Source organism: Camelus bactrianus, chromosome 8, assembly GCF_048773025.1.
Source record: "Camelus bactrianus isolate YW-2024 breed Bactrian camel chromosome 8, ASM4877302v1, whole genome shotgun sequence".
Taxonomy (NCBI): Eukaryota; Metazoa; Chordata; class Mammalia; order Artiodactyla; family Camelidae; genus Camelus; species Camelus bactrianus.
In genome coordinates this window covers 28,584,388-28,602,743 of record NC_133546.1, presented here as the reverse complement: position 1 = coordinate 28,602,743, position 18,356 = coordinate 28,584,388, and the positions used below count along the sequence as shown (strand labels likewise).

At 38.5% G+C, this 18,356-nt stretch overlaps 1 protein-coding gene across 9 annotated transcripts in view; it reads left to right on the top strand.

Annotated features, from left to right (window-relative positions):
• AKAP7 (A-kinase anchoring protein 7) overlaps positions 1-18,356 on the top strand; it is a 106,026-nt gene that overhangs the window by 37,885 nt on the left and 49,785 nt on the right. For 7 of the 9 annotated variants that reach the window (XM_074368360.1, XM_074368361.1, XM_074368362.1 and 4 more), the window contains exons 6-7: positions 691-803; positions 17,793-17,940. In XM_074368360.1, the coding sequence (XP_074224461.1) occupies positions 691-803; positions 17,793-17,940 (261 nt within the window). Of the gene's footprint in view, positions 1-690; positions 804-1,576; positions 1,739-2,872; positions 3,078-17,792; positions 17,941-18,356 lie in introns of those variants that run through there. The other 2 variants (XR_012508617.1, XR_012508616.1) reach the window with 2 other exon arrangements.

Below are 18,356 nucleotides of genomic sequence, written 5' to 3'. Positions count from 1 at the left end.
CTTCTGTCTGTGCAGGTCTTACTTCTCTAGCACTCTGTCCCATGAGTTCCAGGTTCCTTGGTCTCAATACTCTTGGCTCTGTTTTTCGGAATCCGGTCAGATGACTGGGCTCAATCTGGGTTTCTCTTCCTCGAACAGGGGCCTGGACACTCAAGGACATAAGCTGGGCAGTTGAAGTCTCACCTTGTTTGTTTCTTATCTCTCAGGGATCACTGACCTTCATCACCTGATGTACAGTGTCTCACAAACCATTGTTTCATATACTTTTGTCCTTCTTTTGTTTCAGATGGGAGAGTAAATCTAATTCCTGTTATTCCATCTTGTTAAGAAGCAGAAGTTTTAGATATGAAGGGTGACAGATAAGCTAGTCCTTTTTTATACATATGGCCACCACTGGGATATTGCGTGAAATCAGCATCGTTATCAGCCAGATATTTTATTTATTAAATGTTTCCTTTTTTAATTGTTGCTTTTGTGTGTTTTACCCAAAGATTGACATCTCTACAGATGTAGCTGTCATATGTGTTTGTTATCATACACATTGTGTTTTTTTCCTCTCTTAAAAAAAAAATCTCAGGCCAGTTTATAATGTTCATTTTAAAATAATGTTATTTTTTAATTGCCATTTTTATAATTTAAGACACCCATATATTACAGTAGCATTTTAATGCTTCTTTTTCTTTTCTTCAGATGCTGCAAAAAGGACATTTCAAGAAAGAGGTGTCTTGGCTGGAGAAAGCAGAACTTTTAAGCCTCATTTGACCTTCATGAAATTGTCCAAAACACCATGGCTTCGGAAGAAGGTGAGTGGACATTTTTATCGTAAGCCTTGTTTTACCAGCCACACCAGCCTTAGGCATGGATGGGGCATAAGTGACATTGGTAGTGGTTTTCGATACCCTGCCACTATTGCTCCTGGGATCCCAAGGAAGTTTGGTTCCAGTTCCCAAGGATGCTGAGTTGGCTCATGAGCCTCCATGGAGGCCCTTACAGCCGTGCCCTCCTTGGCCCCCGTGGCTGTAAGCCACACGCTCTGTCACTTACTGCTGCTTCTTCTGTTGCTACATCTGCTTCATCCCTTGAAGAGCCTTGGGGGCGGTGCCAGGGTTTTGTTCTGCTGCGTTCTTTGCTTATGGTTGTTTGTAGCCTGCTGCCCTCCAAGCGTCCTCCCTTGGCCTGCATCTGCTGGTGCTGCTCACTGCAACTGGGTTTTTCAAGGTGGGACAAGCTCCACCCCTCCTTTTAAATAGCTCTTTCCAGGTTTCCCAAAAAACAGCTTTTTCTTTCAGCAATTGTCTCCATTGAGGGTATAGAGCAAGTGTTCTAGGGACTGGGCAAGAGGGTAACTGAAAGGACCTACCCCCTTAGTACTTAAAAGTACTTCTCCCTGAGGATAGTAACAGTGACATAAGCCTGGGGACAGGTCTTTTGACTTCCCCTATCTTAAGGCAACTTTCTGCCTTCCCAGGCCACTGCCTCCTTCCTCAGAGATTGGAGAAACTTGACTTTTGTCTGGAGTTAACGAGCATTTCTCCCAGAATCTTAAGGGCACCCCTCATTGTTTTTCCCATTTCAGCCTAGGGAGGTTCTCTTGCAAATTAAGACATCTGCTGACCTGCTCTGATGTCCCAGAGTTTTGGAGATGAGCATGCAGATTAGTATTGGCTCCTGCTCTCCATGGCCCTTTGCTGCAGTTAAGACTGATTTGCAGCTCTGTAAATGAAGGTCATGTTTATTAGTAAGTAGATTTTTTTTCTAAATTCAACACAATTTGTATTTAATGTCTCTGCTCAGAAAGTCTTTTTGATTCTTTAAAACATGCATTTGGTTGATTGACTGTCCTGTAATGGTTATGAATTTTCTACAAACTATTGTAAAAATCTCCACTCCCTGTTAAATATCTTCATGGTTTTTTTTTTTAGATAACTGTGCCCAAATTAAATAATAACTATAATAAGTACCATTGCAGAATATTTAGGTAAAACTAATTTGTGTAAATAATAGGTTTTGGAATTAGGAATGATAACAACTGACAAGACTTGTAGACTGACAGTTTACTTTTTTACTCATTATCTTTCTTGCTTTGCTTTCAAATGGATTGTCCTCTTCCCAGTGGTTTCAAACTTAATCCCAGAATGACAAATCAGTGGTGAAGGTAATGCCCACATTTCAAATCGTTTCTGTCTTTATAATATTAACTTTGAAATGAGAGCACCCAAGGACATTTATCAAAGGGATGTTTAAATTAACTCTAGAATCTATATTTCAACATTTCAGACTGCATGCATTTAAATGATTTCTTGGCAGTTAATTTCACAGAATCTGCTCCTTTACTTTATAGAAGAGGGATCTAAGACTTGGAAGTTAAGTGACGGAAGTGAGATCCCATTCTCCTCAGTTGCAGAGCCCTGTCCAGAATCCATCTTACCTCATCCTCAGTCTCATCTTCTACCCTCCCACTTGCCGAGTCCTGTCCATCCAATGTTGTGTATGTGGGGAGCTTCTTGTTCCAAATCATATTAATTCAGCAAGTATTTATCAAGTGCCTGCTATGTGTCAGACACTGGGTACTGGGCATAGAATGATGATCAGAATAGAAATACTCCCTGCTTGAATGGTGTGTAAGATCTAAATCAGATTGCAGGGGCGGAGGGGAAGGTATAGCTCAGTGGTGGGGAGCGCATGCTTAGCGTGCACGAGGTCCTGAGTTTAATCTCTCGCACCTCTGTTAAACAAACAAGCAAAGAAACAAACAAACCTAATTGCTCCCCCAACCAAAAAAGGAAATTAAATTAAATTAAATCAGATTGTATTTGTTTCAATTAGAATGCTTAATCTTTAGAAAATAAACTGTGGTCTTACTGTCTTTCAGAAAGCCAGATAAGAATTTTTGCCTTTAATTTATGGAATCACTGTTGCTGTTTACTTCTGTGACGCTTACTGTTTCTGAATGCTTCAAAAAGCATATCTTAAACTTTGGGATTCACGAGTCATCTGGTGTACTTTTTGAAGCTGCAGATTTGCACCCTCTAAGTTCAGATCTGGAGTTGGACCTAAGACCTTGGCTTTTGAGTTCAGTAAGTGCTACAGGCTTCTTATCCAGATAGTCTGCAGACAATTACACTTTGAGGCCTGCAGGCTTAAATAAATATCCAGCGTTTTCTTTATGTAGCAAATCATTGGTTCCACTGTAGAAGTTAAAACCAATGTGAAAAGGTGGCATATACATAATAAGTATGGATTTTTATTGTGCTCTGTGGTTTAGAATGCAGATTATTTAAAAATTTATGACTCTTTAGTCTCTTAACTTTTTTTTATTTCCAACTATCTATATTCTTCTCTCAGCTGTAACTCTCTTCTGGTTCTTCATTTTGGGTCCACCCATTTACAAGGGAGCGGCCATTGATGAAGTCAGTAATGAAATGTACTGCTAGCATGCAGTTTCCTTTAGTAAGTAAAGTTTACTTTAAAGATTGACAATGAAACAAAAGGGAAGAGAGGAAGGTGTGAAATCATTTTTTCAGTCCAATATTAGGAAATTTGTCTCATTTCAAGTATTTTTTATTTTAAGAGTTATTTTAATTATAAAAGTGTTAGATGAATATATGCTCACTGTAAATAAACAATCCAGATGCATACAAACCTACAGAGTGAGACACAGTTTTTCCCTCATCACCAGTCTCCTGCCCCCTTTCTCCCAATGTAATTCCTCTCTGTAGCTACTACTAGTATATCCTCCTGACATTTCCCTGTACACTGCAAACATACACAGGTGTGTATACGTGTATATACTTTCTTTAAAACAGAAATAGGTATTATTTTGATTTATCATAATGTAAATATTCTTCTCTTGATGAATATTTACGTTGATTTCTGTTCCCTTGCTGCCACAAACACTGCTGTTCATTATCCTTTGTGTAGATATGCCAGTATTTCAAAGAACTAATTCCTTGAACTAGAATTCTAGGGTCAAAGAGTTTTGCACATTTTAACTTTTAAAAACATTGCAAATTGCCTTTTAAAACAATGGTACCAATTTAAACTTCTAACCACACTCTATAAGGAATGTTTTTTAGGATAAACTTGAGGTAGAAGGATCATTAAAAATTGTCAGTAGTGGCTTACAAATTGGATGGACCCTTGAGCTGTGACTCAAGCAGCTCCCATCAAAAAATGTTAAAATTTCATATTCTCTGAGAAGTCCATGCTACTGAGATTATCCTAAAGAAATAATTTTTTATTGAGACATAATTAACATATAACATTATGTCAGTTTTAGGTGCACAACATAATGGTTTAATATATGTATGTATTGCAAAATGATTACCGTAGGATTAGTTAAAGCTTCCATCATCTCACATAGATGGTGTGGTGAGAACTTTTAAGATCTACGCTCCTAGCAGCTTTCAAATAACCAATACAGTATTATTAGCCATAGTCACAATGCTGTACATTACTTCCCACGGACTTATTTATTTTGTAACTAGGAAATAATTTTAAAGAAGAAATTCTTTATGTATAAAGATGTTTACTGAGGCACCATCTATAATGGAGAAAAATTAGAAGTAACTTCTATAACAGTAGGGGAATATTTAAGTCAGTTATGATTGATCTTATCAATGATTTAAGAAGCTATTAAAATAGATAATTATAAGGACTGTAACAGAATAAAAAAGGTAAATAAAATAATTAAAGTTGTATAAAAATAGTTCATGTGTCTTTGCCTTGAACTTACCTTAGTGTGTTTCAATGTATTTCAGAGGTCAAAACTGGATTCCCACAGTTGCTTGTTTAGCCTGTGATTTTTCTGGTAGATCAGTGAGTAGAGTTGACATTAGTGCCACCTGCAGTAAGTCCCTCTTGACGTACTCAGGATCCCCATCTTGGTTTGCTGGGGTTCTGAGGAAGAGTAGAGCCTTGCTGGACTGAGCATAGTGGTGATGGGCAAGTTAGATGTCCCATGATAATTCAGGGGTGAAGGGAGGCCACCAGATGCAGAAAGCTTGAAGGTTTTCATTTATCTTGAGGAGTACTCTTTGCACTTCTGGTGCGGATGGGTGGTGCCTAGTGAGAGTATCTAGAAAGAGCTAATGATGGCTCCTACTGCAGTGCTCTGTTTTGAAGACTGGTGCCAGTTGGCGTACTCTTTATATATTGATTTGACCTGTGGGAAGTTCATTTGGAAATAGCTTTGTGTGGCAAGTCGATACTGGTGTGCTCCTAAGATACTGGTGGTACTGTTGTCAAGGTAGACATGGTGATTGCTGGTCAAAAGGGGTGTTCTGGGTAGAGGAGTGCTCTGGATCATTATAGGCTAATTCTGAGATAGTAGGAAAGATGATTCACTCATTATTATCTATAGTAGGTGTAGCTAGTTACTCTGCAGTAGTACCTCAATTGATTTTTCTTTTTGCCATAAAATGTGTTATTTTTAATCATCTAAAAACCGAAAAAAGAAAAAGATTCAAAGTAAAACATCTCATTTAGATGTGGACAGATGTCTGGTGCATTGGATGAATGTTCCACCACTAGAGTGATCTTAAAGGTCTCCTGTGATAATTTTCCAGTAGTGATCACTGTTGGCTGCGGAAGTCCCTGGGTTCCTGGGGGACTGTCCTCTTGTAGGCACCTGTTTGGAGGCAGTGCCATTCAGTAGAAGTCAAAATCCTTTTGGGGGTAACCAAAAGTTCTATAGATTGTGTTCAGAATTTTGAAAATATAGAAACTCTCTTTTAAATTTCCTAGTAGAGAACTTTCTTTGCTGTAGCATGGTTTTCTGGTTCCCAAGCTAGAGAACTAAGTTCTCTAACTGAGATTCTGGGAAACATAAAGACTTTTTTGGACAATTACATATTTTTCTAACATTAGGAGGCATTTAGTTAATGTGTTACTTTTGTCTATTCTCAGTTCCATGAAATTCTAGGGTATATTGCATACGAGAATATTGAAAGTAGTTACTGTGTATTTTAAAGCTATTTTGATTAACATTGTGCTTTCAAAGCTGTAGTTTTTTTTAATCGAATGAAGCCTCAGAAAATTTTACTAAATTGCTCTTTGAAAATGAATATATGTATGTTCCTATATGACTAAAGCATTGTGCTGTACACCAGAAATTGACACAACATTGTAAACTGAGTATACTTCAATTAAAAAATATATAAATTACTGTGTCTCTGAAATAGTACCTAAAATTCATTATTTGTATACTTTCCTTAGAATGTATTTGTTTCACATGATTAGACTGATACTTATTTAGGTCCATGCTTTTATATAGTGCATTCTTTGGATTTATTTTTCTCATTGTGTGACCTTGTATTTCTGTGGTCTAAACACTGCAGAAACAGATTGGTTAGAAGCGCGTGCCAACACTTGGTGGCAGAAGAAGACCAGTTTCGAATCAAACACGCATCTTAATGCAGATCTAGATTCCTCAAGAAATCAATGCGATCTTTTCATGGATAGATGAGTTGTTTTTCAGCATAAATTATTTTCTGGGCTTCTTAGACATCTTTCCTGATTTATGACTCTTTCAAATTACTAATACAGCACTTCAGCTGTCAGAGCTATAGGTTATTAGTTGATACTTCCCTGTAGCAGCTTTTCACAGAGTCAGACAATGAAAGAACTTTAGAATCAAAGAGATGATCTTTGAAATTGCTAGCTACCATTGTCATTACTCTGGTTTGTTTTGAGTGCAGAATTTGATATGCACATAGCAAGGGCAGAGGGGTGGTTATTGGACCATTTGATGCTGAGGTCGGGGGAAGTAGGGAAAGAGACAGAGGGCAGGCATCAGTGGGAGCGACAGTGGGTAGTGGAAAAGAAGATTGTGTGGATGAAAATCCTGTCCTGATGGTACAAGTAAGGGGAAAGCCCCAGTCCCTGAATTATTTGATTGGATATACAGGACCAAGATTGGAATTGAAAATTTCTACACTAGGTTGGCCGAATCCTAACCTTCTTCTAAGTCCTTCCCGAGCCAGGACTCTCTGCTGTCATCTTTCCTCACCTGCAACCATCATTTATTCATATATCTATCAAGTAGCACGTTTACTCAGGGATTCCTTAACTGGTCTGGTGTGATTTGGCTCCCGCTCTGTTCCTGGGTCTGCATGATAATGGGCATTTGAAAACTGGATTATTCCTTCTCAAAGGAGTCTCTGTCATAAATTTGAAGGAGTCTGAGTTTTCTTTCTTTAGCTCTGGTTAGTCCTGGACAAATCTCATAACCTCTCTTGACCTCTGTCAAGAGTGGCACAGTGAAAGGAGGAGCTTGGTCTTGATGACTCTTGACTCCTGTGCTATTCTGAAATGTCTTATGCGGTAGGCATTTTGACCAAATAGGCTAATTTGGCTTCACATGGAGAATTTTCTTTTTAGACTGTAGATTAGCTTTCTTGTCTGTGTGGAAGGAGAATGACGAACAGAGGAAAGGTCTGTAAGTGCTGATAGGAAGGTGGTGGCGGTCCTCCCACCTCTCCTCCTGGAAAGCCTGCAGAGCAATAAAGACGATGGGGAAAAACTCACAGACGACCTTTCTGGTGAAACTGGGAGAGAGAGAGAAATCTGTAAATGCCAAGTTATGTGCAAGCATGTTGAGGAGCAGCTGGGACCATCAGAGCTTGCGTGGAAGCCACTTCAGGGTGGGGCGACTGCGGAGTGAGGAGCAGGCCTGCTGGTGGGAGACCTCCGCAGTCATCAGGCCATTTTCACTCCCAGAGGGTGAGGGCTTCAGGCACAGAAAATGTCAAAGGGGGCCCAGAGGAGGTGAATCTCTGTGAGTGCTGCCTTCAGAAAGGGAGGGGCATCCCTTCAGGGCTGTGGTGGAGAGGGCGGGCAGGCCCCTGTCACTGTAAAGGCCACCCTCACTGTGAGCAGCCCATCCCTGTGTCAGTAGAGGGCCTGCCAGGGCCCTGCCTCTGCCTGCACTCCTTCCCGGAGAGATGGCGCTTGAGCTGCCCCTGGGATCAGCCAGCCTTTATTATTCCAGACAGAAAGCTGACCTTAGTCATATCCTTGGTACGTGATAAAGCAGATTGTCTCACTACTCCATTCCTGAATCTCCCAATGTCAGGTGACATTAGTTACCTTACTCACAAGTTTTAGTTGTTTTGAGCCTCTTTTCGTATTATCAGGTGCACTTAAATCTAAGGCCATATAGTATGGAATTCTCCTTGGATTTTTTCTTAGTTGAAAATCAAAAATTAAATAAAACACAACATTACATCTCTTTTTATTTCAATTTTTTTTAAACTAAAAATTCAATGAAATCTCCTGTGAGATGAATTGCAATTTCTTCTGAGATTCCAGCTGCCACTAGTCAACCATGTCATCTGTTGTACATCAAAAAGCACTATATGTAGCAGCTGACTTTGCTTCTATTTCTAATGCATTTTTCAGCTTCATGGTGTTGTGTTGTCTGTTTCTGTTTATTGAAAAAAATTAAATAAGCTTATGATTGTTTAAAGATTGGAAATATCTGCAAAGGTAAACTGACTAAATGTTTACTTGAAACCTGTCTGTACATCTTTAAGTATTGAATCAGATAGGGAATAATAAGCAGAAAGCTGAATTATTTTAAGGAAGAATTCTGGGAATCAATTAATGTCAGAATATCATAATGGCTTCTGGGTGACTCTTGTTCTGTTAGAGATTTTGAACATTTTGAAAACCCTAGAAGAAGTGACACAGTAAACCTAATATTATGTCTGTGCAAAGTGGAATGGAGATTTGAAGTATTTTCATTGACATTTCCTGGAAATTTTTTCTCAGAACATGTCCCAGGATTATATATGAGACAAAGATTCTGTGATCAAGTGCATATTTGCAATGATGGGTTAAATAATCTGAATCTTTATTTCAGGACTTTTAGGATCTCTGACATGCACATGATACTTAAGAGCTCACAGCAACACAGGTTTCGTGTTTGCTCCAGGACATGGGTCATCTGTGGCTCTGCCCCGTGTTGTCTTTATTCAGAGCCTTGGCTGAGCATCTTCCCTCTAGGACTTCTCTGGTCTTCCCACAGAAGGAAAAGAGAGATGGTGAATCACAGGCTGAAAGCTTCTGCTAAGTGACACATGTCATTTCTGTTCACATCCTGCTGGTCAGAGCAAGTCGTATGGTTCCTTCTGAATTCAAGGGAACAGGGTATATGATCCCTTGCAGAAAAGAGCACCGCAAGGAGGGCAGTGGATGTTTTGAACAGTTATATATTCTACCTCAGTGTTGTTTCCCAAATGTCCTTGTTTTATCGACCATGTTGTAGTGCTAATATTTGGCAGAACATGGTTTAGGAAATGCTGATTTGATAATTCAGGCTAAATGATATTTTTTGCTTCAGACATATGGATTCACTGGAAATTTTTACTTATTTTCTAGCATTTGTATCCACAGGCAAAATTCTGATTTAAGTATAATTTAAGAAACAGAATTTTAGAGCTGGCATTAAAAGATGCAATAATGAAATATTCAGGGTAGTTAGAATTGCATGGGTTTGCCTTAACCACATTAAAATATAAGTGTTCTGTCTATTTCAACTATTACCACTAGTTATGGGAAATTTTTTTTCTAAACAAGTCACTCTTAGACATTTTGAAACATACTAATTTCATTTTTCTAGTCAAGGACAGAACGAAGCATAATGATCTTGTGTGACAACTGGCAAGCCCTACCGTGGGTTGATTATGGCGAAAGGTAAAATAGAACATCTGATCAAGAAAACGTAAACTTTGCCCCAAAATGGTGTAGATACAAAATTAGCTTGTTTAGTAAGTCACAGCTAATTTCTGACCCACATAAAAGCAAACCAGTTAAATTATTTGAATGGCAACAAGATTTTCTTTACTGCTGTCAAGAGAGACCAAGCTCACTGGGCAGTCATCTCTTGTTAATTATAATTAACTGCCTAATACAAGAAGGTTAAGCTGTATTTTTCTGGAGAGCCTCATTTAGATTTGAGGGGAAGCTAAGATTGCAATCCAAGACTGTAACTAGTTTACACTGGAATTATAATTCCATTCCTAAATATGAGCTGATTTATTTTGACCATTCATTAAAATCATATTCTCCCAGAGAGAGGTACCCTAGAAATTGAATAATACCAAATTTCTCAGTTCTTTTTATTGATCATTCCTGTAAATTAAAGAAAAATGTTACTGATCTCTTTGCCAGGGCAAAACTTTACATTATCTATAGTTAAAGACCTAACAAAACTAGTTTATGTTGCGTATGGAATTAGCCACCCTTGGCTGCGGGAACTCCAGCTTGGTTCCTGCAGTAAGTGTTCTTTCTCTATAACCTACCTGATAGCAGCATTTTTAATTGTTGGTAGAATTTGTGACACCATTTTGGAGACCCTTCTGTAAGGCCTTCTGAGTGCAACTGTATCTTGACACTGCCCTCACGCTATTGGCCAGAGTGTAAAAGTACTTTTCTTCCTTCCTTGGCTACTGCCTTCCCACAGCTGAATTTGATTATAATAATTTGTTACATTACTTTATTTGGACCAGAATATTTCTTTCAGAGCAATTTCACATTTGTCTTCAGGCTATAAAAGCAGAACACTTTCAACCACAATATAAGTGTGTTGCAGAGTACAGGCCAGTGTTACAGGACGAGTTAAAATCATTTGTCAGGATTTTTCTATAAACTTATTTCTGAACGATCTTCTGCAGAACAGTTTCACTGTCCTGTTTGGTTACTGAGACCCTGAGAAGTTTTTACACCAGTGGCTGCATTACTTACCTAATGTTGGGATGTATTCATTAGAAGGGAAAGCAATTGCAATGAAGGAGGAAACCATTTTAGATTGAGTTGTACGTGTGTCACGCGTGAGGAATCTGATGAGGCGGGGGTTATTTTATGTTTTCTCTTTAGTTTAGAGAAATAAGTGGTTAAGCTGGTGAATCCAGGAGAACATGTCATTATTTTCTCCAAAGAGCAAAGCATTGGGAAAACAGATGTAATGGGAGGAGCAGGCTGCGGCCTGTTTACATCTGAGTGACTGCAGACTGCGGTGGGGCGGCAGTGCAGCTGGAGCTTCATCTGGGGGAGCTGAGGGTCCAGCTGAGATGGGGGCTGTCCAGGAAGCATTCTCAGATGCCTCAGTTAGGGGACTGTGTTTCATTAGAATGGGAAAAGCCACGCAAATATCATAAACAGTTATATGGCCAAAATGCATATGCTCTCTCATGCTGTACTCAAGAAGTCCTGAGGAGGAATTGAGGTTTGCTAAGTAGACAAAGCATGAGGTTGTACAGGGACAGACTGTGTGGTAAACAAAGGCACTTTAACGAGCCTGTGCTTGTGTATTGAGCCTGCAACCTTGAGAACTTCCTGGGTACCACTGATGTGTTCTCTCTCCAGTTAACCTGTCGCTAGTCAGCATCAATGAACTAAACGTTTGTGGACCAAAGCCATGTTTCTTCCTCTGTTCTTTCTGATGCCAGCACCTTGCAGAGAAAAACTCCAGGCCCAGCAAGCAATACAGTAGATTCTCTTGGCTTTTTTTGTGAAGTGGCGTATGCTACTAGGAATTGCGTATCACCTTCCCTGTGTGACAGCTTTCCTTGCCACTTGATAGCCCCAAGGAGCATCCAGCTCTTCTTGAAGTGTCGGGACAGGGAGAAGAGTTACCAACAAGAGATTAAAGACAGCTCTAGAAGCTCTGTTTCTACTTATTCCTTACTGAAAGGTACACTATTGTAAATGTTTGATGTAAAGAGTTAGTACTTTTCTTCCCCCAAGGTCTCAGGATTAAACAAAACAGTAGTTCTAAAAGCAGGTATATAAATAGAGGGATTAAGAGGATGGCTTACATGAAAAACCCCACGGTGAGATGCGTGGATGCTCCAGCATAAAGTAAAACGAAGAATGAGAAATACTGTACACTCAGATAAACAGCTGATTTAAAATTGCAGATTATCTCTGCCAGTATTTTAGTTGATGATTTGCATATTAGCAGTATAAGAAGAGTTCTTTTTACAGGCTGGGTTATTTGGATAATTTTTACTATGTATAGATAGCACCTATGAAGTTTTTCTTATCTCCCTTTATGAAATTCATTTACTATGGACATATAATTATCACTTTATTAATTTTAATTCAGCATATTAAATGCAGGTGTTTTAGATGCTAGAGATTCCCAACATAATTTTCACATTGGTTTTAGAAATATAATAGTACATATGATTGTATCTGAAGAATGATTAATATTCTTAGAATTTTAATATTTTATTAAAAGGCAAAAAAATTATATGATCTGAAGAGGAGAATTTTAATATTTTAAATAGTGAAAGAGCTTGAATATTATCATTCTGTTCTTTTCAATTTATCTGTGTTCTCCCCTTATCCCGAATCTGAATCCAAGCTCCACCTCTTACTAGCTGTGTGTCCTTCGGTAAGTGACTCTGTGATTCAGCTTCCTTATCTGGGGATAATAATGGTCCTAATCTCATCGGTTACTGCAGTTATTAAATAAGTTAATAGGTTCTTAGAGCAGTACCTGTACACAATAAACACTATGCAAGTATTTTTAATTTTTGTTGTTAAACTGATGATAGAAATCATCATTTTTTTCAGATTGGTACAAAACAATGAGCAAAGTACTACTGTTTTTTCTCTTTTCCATCACTCTTTCCTTTTGTATCTCTAAATTTAATGACAGGCACTGGGCAGGGTGTCCAGGCCTCAGCCAGGTAGCAAGTGGGCATTGCTGGACGGGGAGCCAGGCAGAGCCCAGGCCCCCAGGCTGGCCCAGAGTGGCAGGAAGAGGAGGTGGGAGGACTGCAAGGCCCTTCTCACCCAGGGGTGCTGGACACTGGATCTGAAATCCCCAGGCTACTCTAGAGCATGTTAGTGGTGTCATAAAGACTCCTTGTCTCTTTCCATCTCTGTCCAGAGAAGGCTTGGGTGGAACGGAGCCTGAGAGGGGTTGAGGGAAGAATGAGTGTAAAAGATTACCATTCCTCTTTAATCAGCTGATGTCCCAGATGACAGGCCGGCTTGGTCTGGCTCTTCATTTGCGTTCTGAATTTTGGTTCTATGCCATTATCACAGGGGATGTGCATTTCTTTCATAGCTGCTGCATGACAGGAATAGATTGTTGGAGAACAGCAGCACTCCAGGAATGTTAGGCTTACCCGCTGAAGGACACACACACAGTTGTTTTGTTTGATATGCAGCCTGTTAATTTTTTTTTTTTATCGTGGAGACTTGTGATTATTGTAATAAATAACACGTAACAATGCAAAAATATCTTCTATTACAAAAAAAGTTAACCTTCTTAACAAAACTAGCATTCCATTGGTTTTCTGATCACAATAAATTTGTCATAGAAGCTAGAGATGAATAAGAAGTATTTTATCTTCCAGAACCTTAAATGAATGATTTTTTACACTCAGCTTATTCACTAATGTGAATTTTCATATTTTGTGGCTCTGTTTACTTCTATTGAAAATAAAGTTGGATGCATAGTAATGTAAGACTGAGCCCTCCTGGGTTCATATTAGATTATACACATCATTTAGCTAAATGTAAATGATATGGTGAGTGCTTCCCAAGTAAATAATTTCCATGACTTATCAGATGCAGCCATCAGACGATTCTAAAAACGCTCATCATGCTCTCAATGGTATTTTTCCTGTATTGGCTGTTTGGGTGTCAAGTTACAGTCAAGAATGAAGTTCCTCAGGGATTTCATGGTCCTCTGCATCAGAGAGGAGTTACCAAGTGATTTTGAACATCACTGATAATTCTCCCTAAACTGGAACTGGAACTAGGCCAAAGAGAAGTAAAACTGCAGTCAGTTCTGATGACTGATTAAGATAATCTTGGAAAGGTTTTCTGTTCGATGTTTCTTGCCACTGATTCATTGTTTCAAAGTGTGACATCCTGTGTTTAGCTTCCTGTTTTCTCCTTCCATGTTATGACGCATAGTTGATACGTCAGTTATATTGGCTACAGTTATCAGTGTGAAGCCTTAAAAATACTCCCTTTCCCTGCTAGGTCCAAGGCAAAAATTATTTTCAAACATAAACAATCACCAGACATATTCAGAATTCCAGAGTCACAGCACCCCTGGCGTGGTTTTGTTGAAGACACCCTACATACTGTTTGAAACAATCCCAGCTCCCTCAGCCATTACAGGTCACATTTGGCTTTAACCATCTTTGTGATTTTTTTCTCGAGCTCTCCTAACATGGTATACCTCATCTAGCTTTAAATGACAGGGTGCCGTGGAAAGGGTCTGGCCTGTGAAGAAGGGAAGCAGAGAATAATTTGTGGGGCAAAACCTGAAAACCAGCTTTTTCCGCTTTCAAATATAATCTGTCAGGGTGATGTCCCTGGGACTAGTTTGGCAACCCATTGGATCCATTCAGAAAATAGAAGGCTGCTTTGTCTTTCCCTGAAGATACCCGATTTTGATGTACTTGTTTATTTTCTCATAAAAATCTTTCCTTTATTATGAAAGAAGAGCAGCACCTGCTGCTGCTGGATGATGAGACTAATTCACATCGATTTTAGTAGCAAACAAATGCGTTGCTACGGGACAAAAGAGCCTAAAACTCCCACAAAATATATAGTCAAACAAAAATACTCCTCAGAGAAAAAGGTCATGCTAGTATTACGTACAAATTCTTACCTATTTCTGGATACTTTATTATTGAAGATGTTTTCTGATCAGGGCATATAATTTCAGTGCCTTTGAAGGCCTCATGCCTCTTCGAACCACAGCTCTCTTTATGAATTATGAGTTGAAGAATTAATTCCATTTCACTCTCCAGCAAAAAATAACTCCTTAAGATTCATGTTGGAAGTCATCTGTGGAGAATTCTTGCAAAATAGTTGGTGTTTACTTTTTGCTAAAATTCAATTAATTAGCCTACCAGATGAGAGTCACGCTTACGTTTCCTTTATTTCTTATTTAAAAAAAATGACATTTTTCAAAATTGAAATGGAGATTACAATGGCTAGACAATGCTGGCAATGGTATCTTGAAAACTGAAGGTCCTTATTTTTCCGCTGTCGCTGGTCTTCTGTCTGGTTAAAAGGAATGACACCCCTACCCCGACCCTTACCCAACAGACACACACAAATGAAAAAGCATTTGAAAGACAAATAAGGATGGTTAGTTTCCATTTACTCAGAACTTTTTTTTTCCCCTGAAATCTCACCTATGGTTTTCAGTAATGATAATTATATATATGATATATATTGTAGCATTTACTGTATCTCACTGTTTTGAGCACTTTTGTAAGTTCACTCGTTTGGTCCGTGTAACACTTAGAGGGAGGCACTGCTGCTTACCTCACTTTACAGATGAGGAAACCGAAGTGAAGCCACATGGTTGAAAAGTGGCCGAGCCAGGACTTGTGCTCACGCGCTGTGACTGCCCCATGGCCCTGTGCCCCGCTGTCTCTCTCAAGGCGCTCTGCTCACCAATCAAGAGAAACCCACCTGGCTTCTTTTTCGTTGAACTCTGAATGGGCAGCATTTAACACCCTCACCTGTCCTCTTCTTGAAACTTTATCTTCCTTTGCATTTGTGACAATTATTTATCAAAGTGCTGCTCTGTGTTAGGTACTGTTCTAGGCACTGGGGATATTTCAGTGAATCAAAATCAGATGAAACTTATTGTGTGGAGCTTACATTCTAATGGAGAGAGACAGATAATGACAGTCAATGAAAAATAAACATATAGTAAATTACATAGTTTGTTGGAATATGATAAGTGCTGTGGGAAAATATACATAAATAGGTATAAAGAGAGAAGGAAGGAGAGAATTTGGGAGGATTTACCTCCTGGGGCAGGAGTACAAACTAAATTGTGTGGTTAAGTGAGGCCCTTTTAAGAAAGGAATATTTGAGCATGGAGTGAAAGGAGATGTGGATGGGCGATGAGGATATCTAGGGGAAGAGCATTCCAGGAAGAGGGAACAGGCAGTACGAGGGCTGGGAGTGGGCTCTGCCTGGCATGGTCTAGGGAGAGCAGGGAGGTCAGGGAGGCTGGAGAGGGATGAAGGAGAGAGGAGGAGGACACGAGCCCCAAGAGGTGTGGAGAGGGCGAACAGGACCTTACAGGCTGGTCTGGGGATCTGGCTTTTCCTCTGGGAGAAATGGAGACCCTTTTGAGAATTTTGAGCAGCGGGGTGACCTGATCTGGATGTATGGTTTTATAGGCTTACTCTGGCTCTAGAAGAGGCAACTGTGGGGAAACAGGAGGCTATTGTTATAATCCAGGCGAAAGACAGAAACAGAGGTGCCTTGGACAGAGGTAGCAAGGGAGTGGTAAGAATTGGATGTGTTTTGAAGGTAGAGCCAACATGATTTGGTTGGAGGTAGGGTTGAGAGAATGAGGAGGATCAAGGATGACCTCAAGGCTTTCAGCCTCATCAGCTCGAACAGTTACTGTTAACTGAAATAAGAGAGACTGTGGGTGAAGCAGGGAAGTTCAGGAGCTCAGTTTGAACCTAGAACAAAAATGTGTATCAATAAAAACATGTTAAATATAATATTAAAAATTAAGGGCTACCTAAATGTCCAACAATAAGGAATTAGATTAACAAATTATATCTCCATACCATGAAATACTATGGCAACATAAAAATATGTTGCACATCTATGTATTATTTATTGATATGACACATTAACTGAAAAAAAGCTGGTTATCACATAGTACTCATGGTATAACTCATATTTTGCATAGGAAAAATAAATACTTAATAAAATTATAGTAGTAGTAGTTTGGGGAGATTTAATTTTTTTATATCTATTTTAAAAAGTTTTTGTAATAAATTTTTGTGAATAAAAAAGGAAAATATGTATTCTGATCACACTTTAGTAAAATTTATATAATATAATCTGAAAATTATATGCATAGAAAAAGACTCAAAGGATATACAGCACAAGATTAAATGTATTTTATATAAATAACAGGGGTCATGAATGATTTTAATTTTTTTTCTAGATTCTTTATATTTTCTAACTTTTAACAAATGACAGGTATCTCCAGGGCAATGTAAAAATATGTATATAAATTAAAAGGAAAAGTTTGCACATGGTCAGCTAATAAACTTGCCCTGTAAAGTATTGTATGTTCATCTTATGGACTGTTTCGGGACTGTGAGACTGGGTAGAGGACCACTGTATAGTAAGACGAAAGGGAGACGTTCTTTCACGTATTTTGGGAAACTACCGAGGTACCACGGGTATCCCACTGTAATTTTTCAACAACAAGCCTTCCTTCTGCTATGAAAGCACAGTGAGAATCAGGAGCGGTCAGTAGAGAAAAACTTGGAAGGTCCATTGACCCCTTTATTCCCATTCAAATAACCTTTAACTGTCTTTCAGATGATTCTTACATAAGGAGTTTAATAATTACATCCATTTATTAAAACATTTTACACTCTATAAAATGTTAAGATCCATATCATTTTTTAAGAAGTCATCCATTTCTCCATTGTTGGAGATGATTACTCTTTCTTTGATACCTCAAATTTCAACTTTTGATATACTTTATTACTTCTGAAGCTTAAAGTATATGAAAATTTAAATGCTTCTAAGTTCAAACTCAACACTCTTTAGTGATTTTTTTTTTTAAATACAAGTCATTCTAGGCAGAGAGACTTAAAAGAAAACTTTACAACAGTTTTGTGGTATCCATTTTCAAATGCCAGTAGACAGTACTATATTTCAAAATGTAATATCAGATTCTAAGAAAGTGATACAGATAGGAGCTGGTTGCCAAGATGAAAAGATTGATTGATGTGATTTTATTTTGTCATTTCAAGGGAGTGAAAAAAATAGACCCCACGTTCTATGAAAAATTTATCAGTCACAGATTTGGAGAAGAAGTGGTACGTCGCATAGATCTTTGCTCCATGCTGAAGAAAAAACAAAGTAATGGTTATTATCACTGTGAGTCTTCAATTGCGATTGGTGAGTGCCATTTAAAAACTGTTTATTATCTTTAGTTTTGATTTCTTTAGCATCATTCTGTTGTGGCAAACATCTGTGTTTTATGTTTTTCTCAATGGCATTTTCCTAAATATGATGGTTTGACAGTAATACATTAAAAATTATGTAGAACATATTTAGTATTCATATCTATCAATCAAGATTTTAGTACCTATAGTTTTTATACTTTTGTGCTTTAAATTTAATCGTAATGAAGTCTTGAAATGTTGATTCAGAATTCATTTCAAATTTTATTTCGTGAATATGAAGAAAGCATCTTCTCCAAGGAAGGCCTACATGACCACAGCATTGCATTCTAGGCATAGTCATGTTTGCTGCTTTTAGTTAGGAATAGAATGTGCCAGGCCAGACAGTTTCACTCTGAGAAGAGAAAGCAT